The following is a 23,530-nucleotide window of genomic DNA, read 5'->3' as shown; positions in this document are numbered from 1 at the left end:
GGCTTTGCTCACATGTCCTCCTCTGCCCGGCCCCCAACCGTCCCAGCCCCTCCATTTAAACCTGGAACATTCCATCCCTGGACCCTCCTACCTGTCCCCAACCCCCGCTTTGTCACTCTCCACCTGATCGCCTGACATCGTATTCTGATGCACCATTTATTTTACTTCTTTGTTGACTGTTCACACCCATCCCACCCACAGGCTAAAATATCTGCTCCATGTAAGTGGGGGGGGGGTGGTGGCGTGATATCTGCTTTGTTCACTGATACATTTCCTGACAATTAGTATCACTGCCTAATTGAATAAATGATGGCAGCAGATGACTGATACAGCGCCTGTCTTTCAAAAACCGTGATGCGCTGGATTGCATTTTTATCTTACATATAGAGTATTTACTACCTCGTATGGGTAAGAAAGTCAGAATTTCCAGCCTCATTTTTATATGGAAACGTCTGTTAGGAAACTAAAACCCTAAGAGGTTAAATGATTTTTCCAAATCACATGAAATTCTAGGAGTTCCCTGACTTTGAAAAAAGATACCCTCCAGTGACTAGACAAGCAGACAACTCTAGGCAAGAAAGGCATGAAAGACCTAAGAGGTAGAATGTAGTCGAGAGGGGTGACGTCGTGGGGGAAAGGCTTCAGTGAGAGAGAGCGGAAGGAAGAAAGAGGCAGAGGGATGCAGTGACCTTGCGGTCCGCTATGGACTGAATGGTTGTGTCCCCCAAAATTCACGTGCTGCAATCCTAACCCCCAAAGGTTAAGAGGTTAGAAGGCAAGGGCTGGGGGAGGAGATTGGTTATGAGGGTGGGTGACCAATCATCCCTCATGAATGGGGTTAGCACCCTAAGGAAACACGCCATGGGGCTCCCTCGCCCCTTCCACCACGTGAGGACACAGTGAGGATCCAGAATCAGGTTCTCACCTGACCATGTGGGCACCCTGCTCTCGAATCTCCACCCTCCAAGACTGTGAGAAGTAAGGATCTGCTGTTTACAAGCCCACAGTCTGCAGTATTTTGTTACGCGGCCTGAACAGACTAAGAAAAAGTCCTAAGTTCTGACAGCTGGTGAGCCACCCGTGTGTTTCAGATCCTGCCCCAGCTATAGGCTGAGATGCTCGACAACCAGCCAGCCATGCAGAGGGAGGGGGCAAACTCCCAGGGCCCTCGAAAAACAAACACGGTCACAGAGCTGGGTCAGAGGGAGGGTCTTGGGTAAAGTGAGAGGCAGGAAGAAGAGGTTGAAAAATAGCCCATATAAGACAGCGTATTAAAAAGCAGAGACATCACTTCACCAACAAAGGTTCATCTAGTCAAAGCTATGGTTTTTCCAGCAGTCATGTATGGATGTGAGAGCTGGACCATAAAGAAGGCTGAGCACCGAAGAACTGGTGCTTTTGAATCATGGTGCTGCAGAAGACTCTTGAGAGTCCCTCGGACAGCAGAGAGATCAAACTAGTCAATCCTAAAGGAAATCAGTCTTGAATATTCATTGGAAGGACTGATGCTAAAGCTGACGCTCCAAAACTTTGGCAACCTGATGCAAAGAGCCAACTCATTGGAAAAGACCCTGATGCTTGATTGAGGGGAGGAGGAGGAGGGGGTGACAGAGGACGAGATGGTTAGATAGCATGACTGATTCAGTGGACAAGAATTTGAGCAAACTTCAGGAGATGGGGGAGGACAGAGGAGCCTGGTATGGTGTGTGGGGTAGCAAAGAGCCAAAACGACTCAGCAACTGAAGAACAATTTGCCTAAAGGCATCCCACTTCCTCCTCCTAGGGGGATCCTTTCTACACAAGGTGACAATCCATCTGGAATCCCATGAGGTCCCTGCTCCATAAATGTGAATATGGTCCCACCAGCCCCAGGTCAGCCTCTTCTCTCTCCTGTGTCTCAACGCTAAACAGCACAGCATCAATTACGACCTTCACACTAAAGGCACCAGGTTCAAACTGCTCTCTCCAATCCATCTGAGAAGCTTTCTAAAGAGGTGTCCTGGTCAGCATGTCCCTTGACAGAGAGGCCATCGGAGGAGGGCGGTGTTAACCACAGTCAAAGTGGCCAACACACCCACAGCTGCTCCCTGGGTTAAGGTCCCCGTGGGCCGAAGCGAGATCTCGCTGGTCCATCCTACAGGCAATTCAGTCTTTCCTCATCACAAAATTAAACTCCTCCTGCCTCAATACTTGAGATGTCCACATGCAAAGACCTGGAGGTCACCCACCCAAACACATGCCTGAATGCAGCCAGCCCCCTCGCCCACGCCGTCTGAGCAGAGGGAGTGGGGAGCTCATGGTGAGCAGTACTCACTGCGGTGGGACAGGGGGCTGCTGAGGACTGCTTCAGGCAGCAGGCTCCCTGGGGCTCCACTCGTGGAGCAGTGCATGAAGCCATCTTCGCAGTAGCTGCAGAAACAAAGGTCACAGCCTCACTTAGAGGGACTCCCCGCCTCCCACAAGGTGCTCTGCCCACTCCAGCCGGGCTCCCATCCCATCATCCATGTGAAAGGCAGCTGCTCACCACACTACAAAACAAGAGGGCCACCAGGACCTTCTGATCGCCAAACTCAATGGCCTCTTCTCCACTTAACGAAGAGTTCAGGAGTCCCTGGGTTCCAGCCAGTTGCTGGGTGGCTTGGGAAAGCGATCATATCCCTAAGCCTCAAATTCCTACTGAAAAAGCCAGGTCTGCCTGCCTAACAGTGTTGTTGCAAGGTCTTGGAGAGAAACACCTTGAATATTACAGCCCAGTCGCTCAGTCATGTCTGACCCTTTGTTACCCCATGGACTGTAGCCCCCCCAAGCTCCTCTGTCCATGGAATTCTCCAGACAAGAATACTGGAGTGGGTTGCCATTTCCTCCTCCAGGGGATCTTCCCAACCCAGGGATCGAACCCTGGTCTCCTACACTTTAGGCAGATTCTTTACCATCAGAGCCACCAGGGAAGCCCAGAGGGTGAGTAAAGGATTGAGTAAAATAGGGCATGGAAGAATTTTGGGGGTGATGAAAACATTCTGTATCTTGAGTGTGACAGTAGTTACCTGATGTACACACTTGTAAACACCTATAGCTCTGTATACCGAAGAGGAGAAATTTTATTGTGTGTGAGTTATATCTCAAACAAAACTTTTTCTAAAATTGTTTAAAAATCAGAACAGCAAAGAGGTCATAATCAGGGAAGCCGAGGCTGGATGCATTAGGGCTCCTGATACTATTCTCCCCACTCCAATGTCTGAAATTTTCCATCAACAGGACATTTCAGCTGGTTTTCCTTGTAGACAGTCAGCTTTGAGGCCCACTCTGTGTCCAGTTCATCTTTAGGTCACCGTCTCTAGCCTAGCACCCAGGACAGAACCGGTGCCAAGGAGGTGTTTATAAATGTTCTGTTACAAATTTTTTCTGCGACTGTGACTGCCCTGCTGACACTGACCATGCCCAAGGGCCTGGGTGAAGGACAGCAGGAAGTAGGTGTGATCTGGATTTTTTTTTTTCCCCAAGAAAAGCATGAGGCAAGTGGGGACAGTGATGTGCTCTGGAGGCGATGCTACTATGGTCAATGTTCTTCTGGCTCAAATGCTTTGTTCTGAGAATGCTGACGGGAGGCCGAAGGGGAGGCTGGCAGGGAGCACTCTCATCTCCTGTTCTAGAAAAGGCAAACTGACACCTCATGCAGGGAGTGGGGCTCCAGGAGTGACAGCTGGCTTACTGCTCACCTCTTAGTCCCACCGCCAGCCTGAAGCTCCAGTGCCGGGCACAGGAAGGCAGACAGAAGGCCTGGGTATCCCAGCTTAGCTCCCAACTCACTGTGCAACACTGGGCGGGCACTTCCTGCCTGCCCATGGGCCTCAGTGTACCCATCCATGAAATGGAGGACTCAGAGGACCATTTCCCGGCCCTGCCATTCCCGGGGTCCCCAGTCCCGCTGCTCGACTCACCACATGGTGTGATGGTCCGAGAAGATGTCTTCGGGTTGGAAGATCTCACCGTCGTAGTAACAGGGGCACTGGGCCTTGGGCACACAGGACCCTGTCTCGTCCAGGAAGAGCCCCGGCGGGCAGAAGCAGCCCTCCAGACAGACCTCGGTGCATTCCTCGTCCGGATGGGAGAGTGAGCGGCAGGTGAGGTTGCAGGGGGTCCCACACTGCTGGTACACCTGGCCGTGTGGGCAGCTCAGCACTGGGGGAGAGGGCGGGGCCAGGACAGACACAGCGGAAACGTTACGACGAGCAGGACTGTGGTTCTAGGACCAGCAGTCCCACCCGCTGCCTCTGAGACCCCCAATTACACCTGCATGGTCATCGCCTTATCTTCCCACCGGGAGCAAAAGTGTGTTTTTATGCTCACAACTGTCTGTTCTTTTTATTTTTTATTTTTTTCTATTTTTTGGCCGCATAGGAGATCTTCATTCCCCAACCAGCGTTGAAACCCTCTTCAGTGAAAGTGCGCAGTCTTAACCACTGGACCGCCAAGGTTCCCCACAAATGACTGTTCTAATTACGGAAGTACACGCTTTCTCCTCTGTTTAACTAGGGGGACCATGCTTTGGTCATCTTTGAACTCTCAGAGCCTGGGACAGAGTAGAAATCCTGGTAGATTTTAGGGCTGTAAATATCAACCCTGAATACTCATTGGAAGGATTGATGCTGAAGCTCCAATACTTTGGCCACCTGATGCAAAGAGCTGCCTCATTGGAAAAGACCCTGATGCTGGGAAAGATTGAGGGCAGGAGGAGAAGGGGATGACAGAGGATGAGATGGTTGGATGGCATCACTGACTTGATGGACATGAGTCTGAGCAAACCCCAGGAGATGGTGAAGGACAGGGCAGCCTGGCTTGCTGCAATCCACGGGATCGCAAAGAGTTGGACACAGCTAAGTGACTGAACGACAACAATTAAAAAAAGACTTGGCAGGGATGGGCGAGGGCATTTCTCCCTTGATGATAAAAACAATGACAGCTCCCTTAACTAAGCACCTACTGGATACCCTGCTCTTCACGGGGGTTTTACACCTTTGGTGCCTCTCAATGAGTGAGACCTCACAATCCCACCACCAGAGGTAAGAAACCTGAAACTTAAGCTTAGTGACCCATCAGGGACCTGCCTTCCAGGAAGAGGCTGAGGCAGGATTTTTTTTTTTTTTTTTTTTTGCTACATTGGGTATTAGTTACAACATATGGGATCTAGTTCCCAGATCAGGGATCGAATCCAGGCTCCCTGCATTGGGAGCGCTGAGTCTTAGCCACTGGACAACCAGAGAAGTCCTTGAGGCAGGATTTGAACCCAGCTCTCTGTGACAGCCCCAAAGCTCATGCTCTTAACCATTATGCTCTAAAAGAAAACAGTCCCCTAGGAGCCAGGCTTTGGGGACGTGCCAGTCACGAAGAGCTGGGGCACTCAGAGCAGGCAGCACCCACCTCCCCATAGCCCTTGCCCTTCCTGGCCTTCTCCCACATAGAAATATAAAACAGCTAAGAGAGTGGGCGCTGAACACCAAGTTCCCGGGTTCAAGTCCCAGCCGTGCCTCTAGTCAGCAGTGTCCTTGCTGGAATATAAAAATACCATCCAGCTGGGTGGCTGTGAAGGCTAAGGGAGTTTCGAGTCACGCCTGGCAGGTGGTGATTGTCTGCCACTTTCCTGCCTTCGTGAGAAAGGGGAAACGCAGCCCGAGCTCTGCAGGCCCCAAACCTAAGCGGCCCCGGCACTGACGGGCCCCAGCCAGGATTCAGCCCACTGAGCTCACGGTCCTCTCACAATCTCCCCGATGATGGAATTCTTGACTGGTGGCGGGGGAGGGAGATTGGTGTTGAGGGAGGCACTTGGCTCCTTCAAGATGCTTTCCCATTGCGGATCAGCTGTCATCCAAGAAATAAGAAGCTCACCCTGAGGACACTCCTCTCAGGATCATAGAACTTGTTGCTCCCTGTTAGAAGCCATTTCTCCAGCAGAAACCTGCTGGCTGTGTCCCAGGGAAGCTGTAGAGGGAAAGCCTGATCGTGAACCTCAGAAATGTCCACGCCGGGGTGCCTCCCCACCTACAACTGCCCCGGGTGGGCGTGGTGTTTGAGGGAAGCTGGGAGGGGAGGGGCTCTAACCATGTTAGACACAGACTTTTTTCCAAACCAGCAGAGACATTGGGTCATCGGATGAATATTTAGAGCAAAGGTGGATTAAGATGGAACGTGCATACGTGATTCACTCAGTTGTGCCCAACTCTTTGCAACCCCATGGACCACAGCCCACCAGGTTCCTCTGTCCATGGGATTTCTCAGTCAAGAATACTGGAGTGGGTTGCCATTTCCTTCTGCAAGGGGATCTTCCCAATCCAGGAATCAAACCTGCATCTCTTGTGTCTCCTGCATTGGCAGGTGGATTCTTTACTGCTGTACCACCTGGGAAGCCCTAAGATGGGACAGGTTGGGTTCTAAAGATGGGCGTCCCAATCCACTGAACCTATGACTGTAAGGGCACATTTCATCCAATCAGAAGGAGCTAGAGCTGAGAAGGCTTTTTCCTCTGAGAAGCCGGCTCAGCCGTGTTAAATGTCTCCTTCTTCCCCAGAGAATCCCATGGAGGGAGGAGCCTGGTAGGCTACAGTCCATGGGGTCGCAAAGAGTCGGACATGTCTGAGCGACTTCACTTTCACTTTCACTTTCACTTTTTCTTCCCCAGAAGTAATATCATCTGTTTAACATGCGTTGACTGTGTGCCCACCGCATGGGGCGTGGAAGGGGCTGTGCTAGTCTGGGGGATGCAGAGATGGTAAGACTTGGTCCCTGCCTGCCAGGAGCCTGGGGTCTTGCCTTTCCAAAGGAAACACAACCAATTTCCAAGGGGAAAAAAAAATCTTGTGCTTCTCAGGACTCTCCTGATAGCACCTTGTAAAGCAGCTACACAATCGGGTCTTGCTCCATGAGAGTCCCCAGTGGGTATGGCCTATTCCTGGGGACAGAGTTAGTTGTTTAGGGATTCTGCTCATTTCTCAGGAAGGGAAAATGAGGTGCAGGATGGAGGAGGAACCCAGGCATCCTGCCCCTCCTTCCTCAGGCCTCAGAGCCAGGGCCACCTGGCTGGTTTTCTCTGGTTCAGCTCATAGAGACAGATCCCTCTTGTCCTTAAAAGTCTTCAGGGACAGGTTCTGCCCTGGTGGTCCAGTGGTTACAAATCTCAATGGTCCACTGAGCCCGTGTGCCCCAACTGGAAAATCCATGCACTATGGTGAAAGATCCAGCCTGAGACAAAGAAGATCCCAAAGCAACCAAATAAATATTTTTTAAAAGACTGACATAGCCTAGATAAATAAATTTTTCTTTTAAAGTCTCCAGGGATGGGGAGACACTTTCTGCACTTTCTGCCATATCACGAAGCCTTGAGAGCCAGGAAACTCTAACCAAAGGTCAGCGCCTGTTGCTGCGGAGTCGGCCCATCCCCTTTTTGTTCTGTTCTGGGTGGGGGTTAAGAACAGTCACTCCTAAGAGTTTAAAGACTATTTGGGTAAGCCCTCGGCATTCTGGGGGACTGTCCTAAAGGAGGAAATCCTTCAGGCGGTTCAGCACAGGGATAATGCGTAGTGTCTAACATCAGCAGACGATCAAGGAGACAGGGACAGAGTGAAGGGACAAAGGAGGTGATACAGCAGTTAATGCCACTGGGGGACTGTGGGTCGAAAAAACATGGGAGACCCTGTAAGTTCACGGTGACTCAGAAAGCAGGTTTGCTTAACCATAGAACCAAGCAGGCTTGCTTAGCAACAAAACCAGGAGACAAGTCTCCAAACAATAAAACAATGATGGCATGAAACCCACATCCTGCCCAGTGAGCTCAGTAAGTTAATGATCCCTAGGACATGCTCTCTGCACCCACGGAAACATAATCTGTGGACCCAGCTTGACCATGTAGGAAAAAGAAAACTCACCTGCTCAACCTGGACGAGGAGCTGATGATGGAAGCAGGACGTCTACTCAAGAAGGACAGAGTCTTCTCCCCCTCCCCACTTTTCCTCTGATTATAAAACTGTAGCCCAGTAAGTTCTCAGGATGTGGCATTTCTCACCCACCCACGTGTACAACCTCACAAGTGTCCTATTCTAATAAATCACTTCTTGGCCTCTCGCTGAATTCTTTTCCGCCCTGAGACATAAACAACTGTGGTACTGGAGCTCTTTGGAGCTCACGAAAGAACACCGAACTGTTTTAAAAACATATTCACAAACAGACACCACTTACTCCAGATCATGTCTCCCAATTTCTAAACAGCAAACGCTGATAAGGGTTTTGGAGGGTGAAGTGAAGGGCTCGAAGCAAGTTGCCAGTGAGGTCTCAGCCTCAGTCCCCCTGGCTGCTGGCCTTTGACCCTGTGACACCCCAGGGAAGGCGGGATGGGGGCACAACTGCACACACCTAAACACTTCATCCTCTTCATCCTCACTTTGTGTCTGTTTCTCTTTTTTGTAAGGTCGCTTAAAATCAGATCGCACTTAAACTCATTTTTATAAGGTCGCTTAAACTTGGCTCATTTAATCCCAAATAATGACACTTCTAGAGCCCCCAAACCTAAACTCCTCTTCAAATATGTGTTGTTAAGTCCTTTTACTGTCTTCTGTAGTTCCTATTTTCCTGCTTCTATCAGAACCACCAACATTTATGTCTCCAAATACATCTACTTCACCCTATAAATCAGTGTTCACTAGACCATATCCTCCTTCAATGCCTTCACTTCTACATCCCTATTATTATTCCACCATCAGAAACAACTTTTCTCCATCAAGAAAGTGCCTTTTTTAAAGCCTGGTCAAGGGCGTGCGTGTACATGCTAAGTCACTTCAGTTGTGTCCAACTCTTTGCAACCCCATGGACTGTAGCCCACCAGGCTCTTCTGTCCATGGGATTCTCCAGGCACAAATACTGGAGTGGGTTTCCATGCCCTCCTTCGGGGGATATTCCCCACCCAGGGACTTCCCCACCTCCAGGAAGCCTTCCTTGGTTGCCCCTGCCTTAATCTAACTATGCTCTTGCTCAGTGTGACAGGAACCTAGTCAGGGAGGCAGTTTCCATCTCTGCCTCAAACAAGAAGGTCCAGGCCCTACAGCACTGTGACTGCCTGGCCACGCAGGGCACCGGGCAAATGTTCCCAGAGCAACAGTAACAACCAACCAGGGACCAGAGTGCGGGGCACACATGAGTTCAGATGCCAGGCCTTTAACAGTGCCGGAGAGGCTCTCAGATCGTCTGGGGACAATGACTTTACTCTACTTTACACGACTTCACACAGTGCTGGAGCTGTGGGCAGGGACTGCTCCGAGGTTTACCTGAAGTTATAAGCAGAGGACGGGCTTCCTAGGTGGAGCTAGTGGTAGACTCCTCCTGCCAATGCAGGAAACGTAAGAGATGCAGGTTCGATCCCTGGGTCAAGAAGATCCCCTGCAGGAGGAATTGGCAACCCACTCCAGCATCCTTGCCTGGAAAATTCCATGGACAGAGGAGCCTGGCGAGCTATATAGTCCGTAGGATCGCAAAGAGTTGGACATGACTGAGCACACATGAGGAGGAGGATCAAAGAAGAATATATCCACAGTTATCTCAGAAAGTTATTAAAATACTCCTTTTCCCAGTTACACATCTCTGAGGCCAGATATTCATGCAAAGCGCTGCAAAGAGTCAGAAACAACAGAAGCGACTTAAAGAAGTGAAAGTGAAAGTCACTCAGTCATGTCTGAGCGACCCCATGGACTATACAGGCCATGGAATTCTCCAGACCAGGATACTGGAGTGGGTAGCCTTTCTCTTCTCCAGGGGATCTTCCCAACCCAGGGATTGAACCCAAAAGTGACTTAGCACACACACATTCAAGCAGAGGACTGGCACCTGCCTCTCTCCCATTGCTTCATCAGACCCTCCAGGTATGCAGGAACCCATGGGCATCTGGGACCCACTCGCTCCTCACCCCCACCCTACGTGTATCCCACACCAGGTAGCAGCAGCCTCAGAAATCTCTGCCAGGCAGGGACCCCAGTCCCCACTGCCCTGTCCTTCCAGGAAATGGGAGGGGTGAGGGATGGGAGAAGATGCCCTGGGCTCCTTCCCCAGTGGCAATAAAGCAAAGACAGTGCTCTGACCTGTCCCAGAGCAGAGGGCATCCCAGCGGATCCTGCTGGTTGGCCTGGAGGGGCAGCAGACGGGGAGGACACTTACCACAGAAGCTGGGCTCCCGCCATCCGACGTGCACGCCCCTCCGGGCGCAGGCCGCTGCGTAGTTGGCCACCGCGTCGCACAGGCAGTCTCTGCCGTCGGAGCAGGCGCACACGTCGTAGCGGCAGTTGCGCAGGTAGGGCAGCGGGCTCACGGCGCTGTGGCAGGCCTCGAACTTGGCGGACGTCAGGATGGCGCAGGCCTGGTCTGCGAACTTGGCTGTGGGGAAAGGAGGGGCGTGTCCCGACCGCGCACGGGCACGCGCACTCGGACCCCAAGACCAAAATCCCTAAACTCGCCCCCTCTAGGCTGAGCCAACAGCAAAAACAGCTTCTCTCTGGTCTGGGAACCATGGCGATTTTTCTTCCGCAGCCAATATTCTTTTTTGATTGGCTTCAATACACAATCAACTGCATTTCCCAGGGAGAAACTGTTCCCTGATGAGTTGGGAAAGAGGGCGCGGTTGATGTAGGCCCCAGATGCTGGGGCAGACCAATCTGCGGATGGCCACCCCCTACATCTATCTTCCGGTAATGTAATTGCTGCTCAGACAGACTGAGAAGGTCCAGGGGAAGAAGTGTGGACTATTCTTTTCTTCCCCAGGGTGTGGCCCACAGAGGGTGCTCAGTAAAGAGACTTTGAAGAATAAATGATCCAGATAATCAAATGCTGAGGATGAAAAGAAAGACCCACCGGCTCCAACCCCCTCACCATGGGCACAGTGTTCAGGAAACTGGAACAAGGGGGATCTCAGGGGTTTGGGGGCCCCCTCCCCCGCGGTGGGCGCTCCATCCCTGGAATGCACTGGAACTCGGGGATCTCGGGGCTCACGTACTCAGGCGTGGGTTGAGGCTGCAGGGGTCACTGGGTTGCTCCTGCAAGTCCTCACAGTCTGCGCGCAGCTTCCAGGAGTTTCCGAAGTGCTCCACCAGGGGCTCGACCAGGCCCGAGGGCGTCAGGAAGTCGTCCCTCTGGTTGCCGTTGTAATTCCCGCACAGCCCGCACATCCTCCCCGCGTAGACAGGGGACAGCTGTGGGGGACAGACCACGTGGAGCAGCCGCCCCAGCAGCCACAGCTTCCCTGCCCTCATGAGATGGTTTTCATCAAAAAAGGTCCCCCGGAAGAGAGGAATAAATATGAATTTAATACACCACAGCTAAGCCCTGGGCTGCAAAAGAAACTAAAAACCCGAAGTGCAGTATCTGTTAACCAGTTACCAGTAGTTCATCCTGCTCTTGAATCTTTAGAATCAAAGACCTGTCCTCTAGGAAGCAATTCAGGGATGATCCCCTCACTTAAAGACCAGACACTGAGACCCAGAGAGGGATAGCAACTCACTTGAGGTCACAGAGTTGGGCCCAGCAATGGGCGAAGCTCTGCCACCCTGGCCATCAGAGGACATGGCCGGGGAAACACAGTGCAAAGCTAGCCCCCCCTTTCTTGCACACTTATCTCTGTCACACACGTGGGAGAAGCAGGCTGAGCGTTTATGGCCCAAGTTTTCTCAGAACATACACTGAGTGACAAAAAAAAAAAAAATACTCCTTCCTAGCGTCTAGATTTTGACTCAGTCACTGGGCATCTTTGAGGAAAAAAGGCCATGAGTCCAAGAGGACCCCAGGGGTTGTGGTCATGATCCAAAGAGGTGGGCTGTGGGGGTCAGCGAGGACCCAGGGGCGCCTGCGAGGGGACCAGGAGGGGTGCAGGCCACTGGCATGTGCTCATTCTCGATGCTTCTGAGCCTGGGGTGTGCATTCAGGGATGACGTGGGGATCCATGGTACAGCTGGAGTCATCTGCCCATCTCTTTTGGGGGGGATCTTAGTTCAAACTGGAGCAGAGGCCTAGACCCACTGGTGGCCCTGACCCCTGCTCTGCAATTTGCATGAGTGCTAAGTCACTTCAGTCGTGTCTGATTCTTTGTGACCCCATGGACTGTAGCCCGCCGGACTCCTCTGTCCATGGGATTCTTCAGGCAAGAATACTGGAGTGAGCTGCCATGCCCTCCTCCAGGGGATCTTCCCGCCCCAGGGATTGAACCCAAGTCTCCTATGTCTCCTGCAATGGCAGGAGGGTTCTTTACCACTAGAGCCATCTGGGAAGCCCCAGACTTCAATTGTGGCTTCAGGACCTCCTGTGTTCTGACACCCGGACGGGCTGGCCCTACAGGGTCATCTCTTGGAGCCCCTTCCAGCTTCCAGCTCCAACTCGACAAGACTCAGGATGAACAAGCTAGTGGGGGTTTCGGACTCATACATATGTATAATGGACCCAAGTTAATATCATTCAGAAAAAGGAAGCTGGAGTAACGTTTCCTTGTTTGCTTGGCAAACAGCAAGCGTTGGCACACCAGGCACCCGCCCTTCCTTGACCTCCCACTGAACATATCGGTCCTCCCCACCTGGCACTCCCTGGCGTTCCTCTGCAGTATCTCTCCTCCCCCTGGATGTATCGCCTCCTAACAGGAGACACAGTTTCCTTGTCGGTTCTGCTTATTGTCAGTTCCCCTCCACTAGAATTTAAACTAAACGAAACCAGGATTCGGGCCTGTTTTGTGTCACTGCTGCAACCTCGGCCGTGTGCTCAGAGAGTGAACGGCTGGACAGCGTCCGGACGGATTGGTGAGTGAGCCAGGCGCTGCTCTGGACGCCAGCCCCAGCAAAGCTGGGGAGGTGCCTGTCCCCTCGCCCACATCCCAGCACCCTCTCTCTTCCCTCCTGGTTCTCAGGCCCCCAGGCCCTCAGGCTCCCCCTGTTCACCCACCAGGCTTGCCTTCTCTACCATCCCCCACTCTCTACGACTGTCTCCTTCCGTCCCTGGGGCTGGTCTCGGAGGCTGGCTCAGCAAAGGGTTAGGAGGGTAGACGTGTCCGTGGAAGCCAGGCCTACACTGTCCAGGATCGGGAACTTGGGGAGAATGCGCGGGCTATTTGCTGTTTGGAATAAACCTCAGGGGCACTTCTGACCAAGTGAAAACTGTCAGAACCCTTTCTCCTCCGCTCTAAGGCCAAGCTGGGCCTGCCTCACAGCCGGCCCGGCCCCGCTGCCTGCACGGCAGGATTCATAGCGCACCCAGGGAGCCACCGGCAGCTTCTCTCTCACCCCACCTCATCCCACTGCCTTGGTGGGGACCAGGGGTCCCCAGCCGCCGCTCCCAGGCGTCCTGACACCAGCCGCTGTCCTCCACTCCGCGGTCCCCACAAACTCGGGGTCAGCATGGGAATGCGCTCCCTCACACACACCAAAACACTAGGACATTCCCCAGGACCCAGGGTCAGCTGCCCTGTAGTCTTGACCAGTGAAGGCCTCTTCTCTTTCGTCAAACCCACCAAGCCCAGCCCCAGAGATAACCCTGCACCCCCTCCCCACAGAAGCAAGTCGGCCTTCTCTCCTCAGAGGAGACAGAAGACAGAGGAGCTTGCAGGGAAGAGGTCAGCCGCCCAAGACAAGGCGCCATTGGCCTGCTGAAGCAGGGTGGCAGGGCGCCTCCCGGATCAAGAGCACCCTCCCTGTGTGGAGGGAAGGGCCTGAGAAAGTGGGGGAGTTAACGGGGCTGCCTGCCTTGATGACCAGGGTGTGGGAGACCTGAGTTCTGCTCACTCTGTAACCAAATGACTGTGAGTCACTGTCCTGCTCCAGAAATGAGGGTATCTTTATTTCCAACTGTACCTGAGGGTTTGATAAGATCTCTAAGATTTTCATGTTCTTCTTTTTTAAGTTGTTGGATGAAGGCAACTTTTATTTTTTATTTATTTCTCTATGTGCGTGCCATCACTCAATCATACCTGACTCTTGGTGACCCCATGGACTGTAGCCCGCCAGGCTCCTCTGTCCATGGGATTCTCCAGGCAAGAATACTGGAGTGGGTTGCCATTTCCTACTCGAGGGGATCTTCCCAACCCAGGGATTGAACCAATGTCCCTTGCGTCTCCCGCATTGACAGGCAGATTCTTTACTACTTACTTTTTACTACTGAAGCACCATGGAAGCCCTTTACTGATTTATTATTTATTTATTTGGCTGCTCCAGGTCTCATCTGTAGTATGTAGGATCTAGTTCCCTGACCAGGGATTGAACCTGGGCCTCCTGTATTGGGACCACGGGGTTTTAGCCACAGGACCACCAGGGAAGTCTCAAGATTTTCATGCTCTATAGTCTTAGTGGTCACAGCTTTATTTTTTTATAAAAGAAAAAAAAAAGGTGTTGATTTGGAACTCTCAGGGACTTGAAGAGAAAGAATATGACATCACAAGGATGGAGGGCACCAGGAGGTCCTCAGGGACACCCCAGATGCCCACCATGGGATCATACCACGGCCTGGGGAACACTGGCCCCCCAGAAGCCAAAGGGGACCCTCCAGGGATTTTAATATATCCAGGGCAAGGGTTCTCAAAGTGCGGTCTTGGGACCTGTGGGACGGGGTGGTCCCGGAGGCCCTTTCAAGAGGTCCGTGCGGCCAAAACTATTTTCCCATGACTTTTTCCCTCTCGTTCTCTGTGAGTGTGCACTGGGGTTTTTCAGGGCTACATGACACTGCAGAAGTCAACAGGATTCCAACTGTCTTCTGTCAAGACAGTCATTAAAGAAATTTGCAGACACATAAAACATTGGTATTCTCACTCCTTAACTTTGTTTCGGAAAACAGATTTTTTAATCTTTACATTAATATGTAATGACTTCACTATTGGTATTTTTTAACGAATTAACGAGGGTCTCTGATTTAATTTCTAATCTGGTAAATGTCACTAGATAAGTGAAAGTGTTAATTGTTCAGTCGTGTCTGACTCTGCGACCCCATGGACTGCAGTTCACCAGGCTCCTCTATCCATGGGATTTCCCAGGCGAGAATACTGGAGTGGGTTGTCATTTCCTTCTCCAGGGGATCTTCCCAAACCAGGGATCGAACCCAGGTCTCTCTCATTGCAGGCCGGTTCTTTACTTTGTGAGCCACCAGGGAAGCGATAGAATACATCAATAGATATAACCCCCAAAGAAGATCTTGGCACCTTCAGTAAAATTTCAGGGTGCAAAGGCATCTAAAGACGTCAAAGTGAGAAGCACCGGCCTAGTGGTGACCCTGCCCGGGGAGCTGATCGCGGTTGCAGTCCTGGGCACGTCTCCTGGCTCCCATGAGTCCTGCTTGCTTTGTTTATGAAAAAGCAGTGACAGTACTTTTCAAAGGAAAACACAGATCTGGAAGCCAGCCCTGTGAAATATACAGATCCCTATCCAAGAGTGACTCTAAGAACACAGAGAGCAGTTGGAAGTGACCCCCAGGCTGCCAAGCCCCTGGATGGGGGTGAGGGGGGTTGGATCTGGCAGCTCCCAGAACAGTCCTTCACAGGTAATGGGCACATGACCCAGGTCTTCGCTGTGAGTCCCACAGCAGGCGCCCCAGGGAACACCCTCTGACCACAAGCTTTGTTGCAGTTAGAAGCCTTAGCAGTAAACCAGCTGCCCACCACTGCCCCCAACCCAGCCCTGCAGGGAGCCCACCCAGGCTGGAAACCCTCGGAGGACCAGAGCCCAGCACCCAGGAACTCCCAGGGTGAACAAGGGGCATCCAGACAGCAATCACCAGCCTCTCATACACAAGAGAGGCCTGTTCCTCACTCTGGGAGCTCAGGGCGGGTGGGGGGAGAAAGGAATTCCCCTCCCACCCCCGAGCTCTCCCATCAGAGCACAACAGGGGCTTTGTGCGGCCCGGCTGCCAGGAGGGCGCCTACCTTCAGCAGCAGCCTCCCACGGCCATCCCAGTCTATCTGCAGGTCCTCCCCGAAGCTGAGCTGCAGGGAGGCCGTCACAGTGTGCTGGATGCGGAGGTCACCTGGAACCAAGCAGGGTTGGGATTCAGGCTTGGGATGCGGCCAGGGCAGAGGGCGGCAGGCAGATGGGTTGTAGAGAGAGGTGGGCTTTGTCACAAAGGACTGTGGCAATGAAAGCAGTGAATTAGCGGGCAGCTGGGGGGTGGCCATGAGGCTTACAGAGGGTCTCAGAGGAAAGGTGGATCAGGGTGGGGCAGTGCAAACTGGGCTCCATGTAGAAGGTGCCTCTGCATCCCTCTGGTAGCCTGCCATTTCCCATAATGCCACGAGGGGGCATTAGAGGTTACTGCATCCTTAGCTTATGCACGTGTCCTGAGCAGGGATGGGTTTTCCACTGAACCTCTAACCCCTGGGCTGTGGCACACGCTTCCAGGCTGAGTGACCCAGTCCTCACTGCTGAGCAATGCTGTAAGCAAAGCTAAAACTGCAGTTTTCTCTGCAGACGACGTAGGAGGCATACCTCTTATCCTAGGGAACACAGTATCTCATGGGAGACACACAGCATTAAGCACACAAGGACAAGCTGTGGACCCACTGGCCCAAGTTCACCCACTCTGTGCAATATGGGGATGCTGAGCCATGGGGTGGCCAGTGGTCATAAAGAAGAGGGGAGGGGTACAGAAGCCCCTTTTAAGAGTAAAGGTTGGAATCATGCTGTGTGTAATGGTACATTTCCGCCTGGCAAAGTCACTGAGCAGGGAGCTTTTCTCAGAGATCACAGGGTCATCTGGCTTTGCCCCATGATGTCTTGGGGTCTGACCCATCACCAGCCACTCCGTCATTCAGCTTATTCTCCTCCTCCAGGAAGCCTTCCTTTCTTGCAGCATAAATTCAGGACACCAGCCTGTCCTCCAACAATAGCACTCCTTCACATCCTCACAAAAGAGGCAGCAGTGAGGGTGGGGGCGCTGAGGGAGAGCTGGGTGGGGGGCTCCAGGGGAGGGGGGCGCCCACCTTGCAGGAGGGGAATCTGGACATCCTGGCCATCCAGGGCGACTCCACCCCCGTGCTTCAGCTTCAGGAGGCCGTGGTGCGGGCTGGGCAGGCGGACGGTGACGGAGCGGGTGCAGACCGCATCAGGGTCGTCAGCACACTGCCAGGAGGGGCACGCAGAGGGGCGTCACCACCACCCCCAGCCCAGCCCCCAGCCCACGCACTCAGGAAAAGACCCCAACCAGGCAGCCTCAGTTTTGCTCACTCAGAACCACTCCCTCCTCAAAACTCTAGGCCCTGCTTGTCCTTGTTCCTTGGGCCTGTTGTCCCAAAGGGAATCAGGGACCTGGATCCTCAAGGAGCCCTGGGCGCCCTATCTGTCCTCCCCTTTGCTGGGTGGTCCAGAAGAAAGAAGTACACGTGGGGTCACCTTGGCCCTCATCCCCGTGGGCACCACCGGGCTGCCTGGCGGGCTCACCTGGACAGTCTCTATGACGACGGAGAAGGAGTGGTCCTGGCAGTCCTGGGCCAGCAGGTACTGGCAGACCCCGCTGAAGGTGAAGTGCCTGTCGTCAAAGCTCTTGAAGTGGGATTGTCCTGTGATGAGACACTCTCCTGGAAAGACAGGGAGAGGGGAGAGGGGGTGTCCCAGTGGGTCCCCTGGGGGGTGTCCCAGTAGTGGGCACTTTCTGGGTTTCTCCCCACCACGGTCTAGAAAGGGGCCCCACAGGAGGACTCTACTCAGGCCCCACTCCTCTGGCCCTGGGAGGTCAAGGCCCAGTGGGTCAGTCCTGAGCCTCAGGGAGTGAAGTCACACCCAGGGAGTGAAGTCACACCCAGGGATTCACACCCAGGGGGCTGGGCTGTGGGGGGTGGTGACGCTGGGGGTGGGGCTGGGTCAGAAGCCAGGGTTAGTTCCAGCTGTGGGTTCTGGGTTCACTGCGGCTCCTAGCCCTCCCCACTGCCTCCCTGGGTTCTGCTCTGCTGGGGTCAGAAGCTTTTCTCTGCACTGTTATCATGGGGGCTCCCCCTAACCAGGAGAGTCCCTGAGGGCAAGAGAGCAGAAAGCCAGCCCAGAGCAATGATGGGGCCAGCAGTCCAGGGGCCAGCATGCTGTCCTCACCCCCTGCCCAGCCGAGGGGCAGCTCTCAGGCCTCCTCATGGGCAAACCCCTGCTGGGACTTCAGGGCAAATGGGGCCCCAGGACGCCATCTGACCACTATCTCACCACCGTCCGAGCCAGCTCCCCAGCCAGGCTGACACAGCTGGGAGTGGCAGCGAGGACTCCCCAGCATCACCCTGCAGCCCCAGCCCTCGACTTGCCCTGGATCCAACCACTACTCTGTCCTCCCCAGGCCCTGGAGCAGCCCGTGGTGCAGACCCAACACACCCTGGAGCACAGCCCATCTGTGGAGGGGAGGGGGGCTCTGCCATCATCTCCAGTGATGCCTGCTGGCCCCACCCCACTCAGGGCATCTCCATCCTGAGGCCCACAATGGCCCCACTGAAGCCCAGGCGGTATCTGGAGTCCTTCCCAGCTCCCTTCTCCGCGTCCCCTTTCTACCTTCTCCTCTACAGAGAAATAACCAGAGACACTTGCCATGGCTGTTCCACAAAGTGGGAGCCCTCCTTCCCGGCCCTGTCACCCCCAGCCTGCAAACAGCAAAGACTCGTCCTCCATGGCACGGATCTGCTCTGCACCCCGAGTTCCCCCTAAGTGGGCCCTACAGCCAGTTCCCTCTCCAGGGGCTGATGCTGGGCCTGTCACACAGTCAGGAGCCCCCAAAGGCCTAAGGCGGTGGGGGGTGGGGGAGGGTGCCAGCTGCCCACCTGTCAAAGACCAGGCTTATCAGCCCCTGACTACCACCTCATGCCTATATCTGCACTGAAAGGCACAGCGGGTATGGGGCGGGACCCCAACTTGGGGTCCAGGTGTGGCCCTGCCCTTGGAAGTCAGGGGGAGGGCAAGTAGCCCCCAAACCTCCATTAAAACCCTTAATCAGGACTTGCCTGGCCATCCAGTGGCTAAAACTCCAATCTCCTGGTGCAGGGGGCCCAGGTTCCATTCCTGGTCGGGGATGGATCCCGCATGCCACAACCAAGAGCCAGCACAGCCAAATAAATCAATTTTTTTTAATAAAATAAACAACAGAGTTGGGAGGGCTTCCAGACTGGTGAGCTTATCTACACTCAGGAGGTGGTGACCCCTGTTCCACGGGGAAAGAAGCTCCTGGGCTCAGGACCCTTCCAGAGCTTGCCCTGTGTACCTCTTCATCTAGCGTTTGTATCCTTCATATTTTTTTGTAATAAACTGGTAATAGTAAGTGTAGTGTTTGCCCAAGTTCTGTGAGCCATTCTAGCAGTTACCATGGCTGGCATCAGAAGTGGGGGCGCTTGGTTGCAGACCTTCACCTCCGGGTTCTGCACTAACCCCGGGTAGTCAGGCTCAGAAATGCAGTGAAGTGTAGGGCACCGAGGTGGCGTCCAGTAAGTCAGAGAATGGGCTGTTGTGGGGAAAACACGGACGCATGGTGTCAGAGCGGCGAGCAAAAACAAGTCATGACTTCCCAATGCACTGCCCCTCAAGAAGGGCACGAACAAGGGGTCAGTCTTTGTGGAAATCAGAGCATAACGGGCAATGATTAGGGGCAAGGGTGGGCAAGGGTCACCCCGGCTGATTGCAGCCAAGCTGGAATTCCAAATCCACAGGTGTCACGAGAAAGCCTTTTTAAAAAAGATACTTGTTTATTTGCTTCATCGAGTCTTAGCTGCGATGCGTGGCCTCAGTTGCTCCGCAGCATGTGGGATCTTACTTCCTCGACCAGAGATCAAACACACATCCCCTACGTTGCAAGGCAGATTCCTAACCACTGGACCATCAGGGAAGTCCTGAAAAAGCCTTTTTGAAAGGGATTTTTCAGATGCTGTCATCTTTCTACAAAGTGACACAGCCCTGTGTATCACAGGTCTTGACCCCGTCACAGGGAAATGGGTGGGAATGCTTCCCCCAGCCTCTCTGTGTTTTCTCAAGAGCACTCTAATCTGAGTAAGAAGTTGCACTTGCCTTTTCTCTGACAATGCCCAGGAAAAGAAGGGTCAATGAGAGAATCCGCAAGCATTCAAAAGCAAAACCTTGGGGCCTGAATCTACTCCGATCTGATTTCCTGCTCTGACCTCCCCTGATGGACATCCTTAAGTTTCCCGGGAATCAGAAGTCTGAATATTGTATTTAGCTTATCTCCTTGGTACAACTGAGGGATGGGGCTGCCTCACAGGAAACCCAGGAACACAGCCGTGCTGGATAGCCATGAGCCCGGGGGGCTGGAGGAGGAGCCAAAAGGATGGGCTACACAGTGACGCTTACCCAAGCCCTGCCCACAGGTTCCAGAGAAGACCAAGTTCTGCCAAGAGCACGCCCAAAACATTCCCAGCCACTTGGTCAGCAAAAGGCAGCTGGACATGCCTCTGGCCACCACTTGACGCAGCCGGTGGGCAATAAAGGTTTGGGTCGTCTCCTGCAACTTCCAATTAGCTTGATTTCATGGGGATCCTGGACACGTGTGTGTGTGTGTGTGTGTGTGTGTGTGTGTGCGCGCGTGTGTTAGTCACTCAGTCATGTCTGACTCTTTGCAACCCCGTGGACTGTAGCCCACCAGGCTCTTCTGTCCATGGAATTCTCCAGGCAAGAATACTGGAGTAGGTTGCCATTCCCTTCTCCAGGAGATCTTCCCAATCCAGGGACTGAACACAGGTCTCCTGAACTGCAGGCAAATTCATACTGTCTGAGCCACTGGGGAAGTCAACCCACACAGCAAGTATGAAACAGAGGTCAGGCAGTTGTGAGTCTGAGTCTGTGAGTTGTGAGTTTGTCTCTATATTATAGAAGCTGTGTGACTCTGAGTGAGTTACTTGACCTCTCTGAACCTGTTTCCTCTTTTGTAAAATGAGAATAAATTGCACCTGCCTCATAACGAATAGAAAATGTCATGTAACTGACCGAAAGGGGAGACGCATCAGGAGAAGAGCCAGGGTCATGGAGGGGGACAGCTGGAGGGGAGGAGGCAGAGGGAGATCTGAGCAGACAAAATTTGCCGTAGATGGAGTTGGGGCTAAACAGAGGAGAAAGTAAAAGGCAGAGATTATATTCAAACTTTTCCTAAATGGATTTTCCAGGGTGGAGACAGTGTAGGAGAAATCATTGGGTGGCCTGATTTCTCTAGCTCTTGCGGTGCTGTGCTCAGTTGCTCAAACATGTCCGACTCTTTGCAACCCCATGGACTGTAGCCCACCAGGCTCCTCTGTCCACAGGATTCTCCAGCCAAGAATACTGGAGTGGGTTGCCATTTCCTCCCCCAAGGGATCTTGCCAACCCAGAGGTCAAACCCAAGTCTCCTGTGGCTCCTGCATTGCAGGCAGATTCTTTACCTGCCTCAGATTCTTTTACTGAGACACCTGTGAAGCCCTTGGATCCTGCCAAGGTCTTTGGCTCAGGCATTCTGGAAAATTCCAGAAATTTCTCACGTCAACTTTAAAGAACCATCAAGCCCTTCTTCCTCTTAATTTTCCAAGGAATCTGCGTCATCTTTGTTTAGTCATCCATGACCTTGCAAGTTTCACAGCTCAAGAAACTGTAATCCTCTGAGCAAACAGGTGACAGGAAATAGGGTGAAAGCTTTGCCCAGCTGCAGTCTCTCGCTTCACTGCCAGGGGCCTCCCTTGGCTGGCCGGAAAGGAACAGTTTAGCACAGCTGGTGCTGCAGCTGTGAACAGGGGTTGCATCCAGCCTGCATGGGCAGGTGAGGAGAGGCTGCCTGGCTATGTGGTCCTCCCCGTCTGGTAAGGGAGGCTGCACCTCTCCACCAGGAGGAGGGCAGTGGGTGTGAGGGGAAGCTCCCTACCTGGACAGTCCTCATTGCTGCAGACCCACTGGCTGTTTCGGCAGATGCTGGTGGAGAGAGAAGCACAGGTTATGGGTGGGTCTGCAGAGGCAGGCATCCATGAACGGATTTGGAGAGGGCACCGCCACCCCACAGCCCCCAAGGAGGGGTATGGGACCAGAAAGTCACCCAAATCAGAGGGGGCTTCAGGAGGTGAAGGTGCACCCAGGGGGCTTCAGCCGCAGAGGAATCATGGAGACAATGCCGAGGCAAGGGAGCAAACCCTGACAGACAGACAGAAGAGGGAGAGCAAGCGAGTCCACCCAGGCACGAAGCAGTTGAATTGCTACCCTCTCAACACACACACACACACACGCACACGCACATACACAAACACACACATACATACACACATGCACACACATACATGCACACACACAAACACATGTGCACACACATGCACACCCATATACACACAACACACACACATATACATATAAACACACATATACAAAATGCACACACATACACACACATATTGCTGGTGGAAGACAGAAACGGTGGATTCTGACGGGGTAACGCCCTGACCCATGCTGGGCAGCCCTGGAGACTCCTGGAAGACAGCCCAGGAGGGAAAGGCAGCCAGGGACAAGGTCTTGAGGTGTTCCCCTCCCCTGTGTGTGGGGGCGGGGACACCCAGAGGGGCTTCTGGAAGAAATGGCTTGAGAAAAGCAAAGGCAACAGGGAGAAAGAGTCGCTTATTAAAGCATGGCTGGCAGTGCAGCTAGAGACGCTGTTTGCCCGTGAAGCGGCCTTCGCTCCAACCCCCCTCCTCCAGGCAGATCTGTATATAACCCTTGCTTCTCATCGTCAACCTCCACGGCCTTTCCCAAAACACCCCCAACCCAGGCCTGGTCCTGTTCCACCTGCCGGTGCCCCGAATGCCTCTGCTGGCCCAGCGGCCCCTCCCCAGCCCCTGGCAGCTCCCCAAACCTGCACTGGTCAGCCCCAGTTACCAGGTATTGCAGTCTCGTGAGAGGGAGGCTCCTGGAGGGTATGGCTTTCCAGCATGCACACAGGGACACTCAGTACTTTCCACACAGTGGCCTTCATCCAGGAGCTGTCCCTCTGCGTCAAGGGCATCAAGACAAAGACTCAGCCTTGTCACCATCATGACTCATCTCCCAACCACAGAAGCCCCGGGGTGGTCATCTGCTCAGGGCTTCTTGCAGAAAGCTCAAAGGACTCATTCTATGATGCTGATCTTTCAGTTTGTAAAGTGAGGGGGGGGGGCTATTTATCTCCATTCTAGTGATGAAGCAATGGGGGAAAGAGTTTTGTTCAAGGCCTTCCAGAAAGGAAGCCATGAGTCTAGGCTGAAGGCTTCTCCCAGAAAGCTCAAAGAATTTCTTTTCTATCTTGCACAGAGGTGGGGGAAGATTGTTTGTCTCCATGTTCATCTCAAAGACATGGAGGCAAATGTTTCATTCAAAGTCTTCCAGTAGGCAAGTCCCGAGTGGAAACACATAGGACTCACTCTCAGTAATTAACCAGGACTTTTCACCAAAGCTCACAAGGTCTCTCCTGGAAGAGACTCTTTTTCAGCTGAGCTCACATGGCCAACCCAGGAGAGAGTTTAGACTGTCCTTCTCCCAGACCACTCCCTGACTCTTAACTGAGAAAACACTGCAGCTCAGATAGAGCCATG

General features: G+C 53.2%; 1 protein-coding gene and 1 long non-coding RNA gene across 3 annotated transcripts in view; one reads left to right on the top strand and one right to left on the bottom strand.

Moving 5' to 3' along the window:
• VWF (von Willebrand factor) overlaps positions 1-23,530 on the bottom strand; it is a 125,464-nt gene that overhangs the window by 69,086 nt on the left and 32,848 nt on the right. For both annotated transcript variants that reach the window (XM_086402347.1, XM_086402346.1), the window contains 9 exons: positions 22,839-22,950; positions 21,844-21,890; positions 17,424-17,560; positions 16,967-17,105; positions 15,914-16,014; positions 11,024-11,219; positions 10,192-10,407; positions 3,939-4,179; positions 2,315-2,409 (listed from right to left, as the gene is read on the bottom strand). In XM_086402347.1, the coding sequence (XP_086258473.1) occupies positions 2,315-2,409; positions 3,939-4,179; positions 10,192-10,407; positions 11,024-11,219; positions 15,914-16,014; positions 16,967-17,105; positions 17,424-17,560; positions 21,844-21,890; positions 22,839-22,950 (1,284 nt within the window). The remainder of the gene's footprint in view (positions 1-2,314; positions 2,410-3,938; positions 4,180-10,191; positions 10,408-11,023; positions 11,220-15,913; positions 16,015-16,966; positions 17,106-17,423; positions 17,561-21,843; positions 21,891-22,838; positions 22,951-23,530) is intronic.
• LOC147372919 (uncharacterized) lies at positions 12,674-20,466 on the top strand. The gene is made up of 2 exons (XR_015164392.1): positions 12,674-12,809; positions 20,031-20,466. It is a non-coding gene; the product is annotated as an uncharacterized LOC147372919 (long non-coding RNA).

The sequence above is a fragment of the Bos grunniens genome, chromosome 5, assembly GCF_055505025.1.
Source record: "Bos grunniens cultivar Pamir isolate PY7600 chromosome 5, Bosgru_T2T1.0, whole genome shotgun sequence".
NCBI classification, from domain to species: domain Eukaryota; kingdom Metazoa; phylum Chordata; class Mammalia; order Artiodactyla; family Bovidae; genus Bos; species Bos grunniens.
Note: the sequence above shows the minus strand (reverse complement) of the source record. Positions and strands in the feature narration are given on the sequence as shown.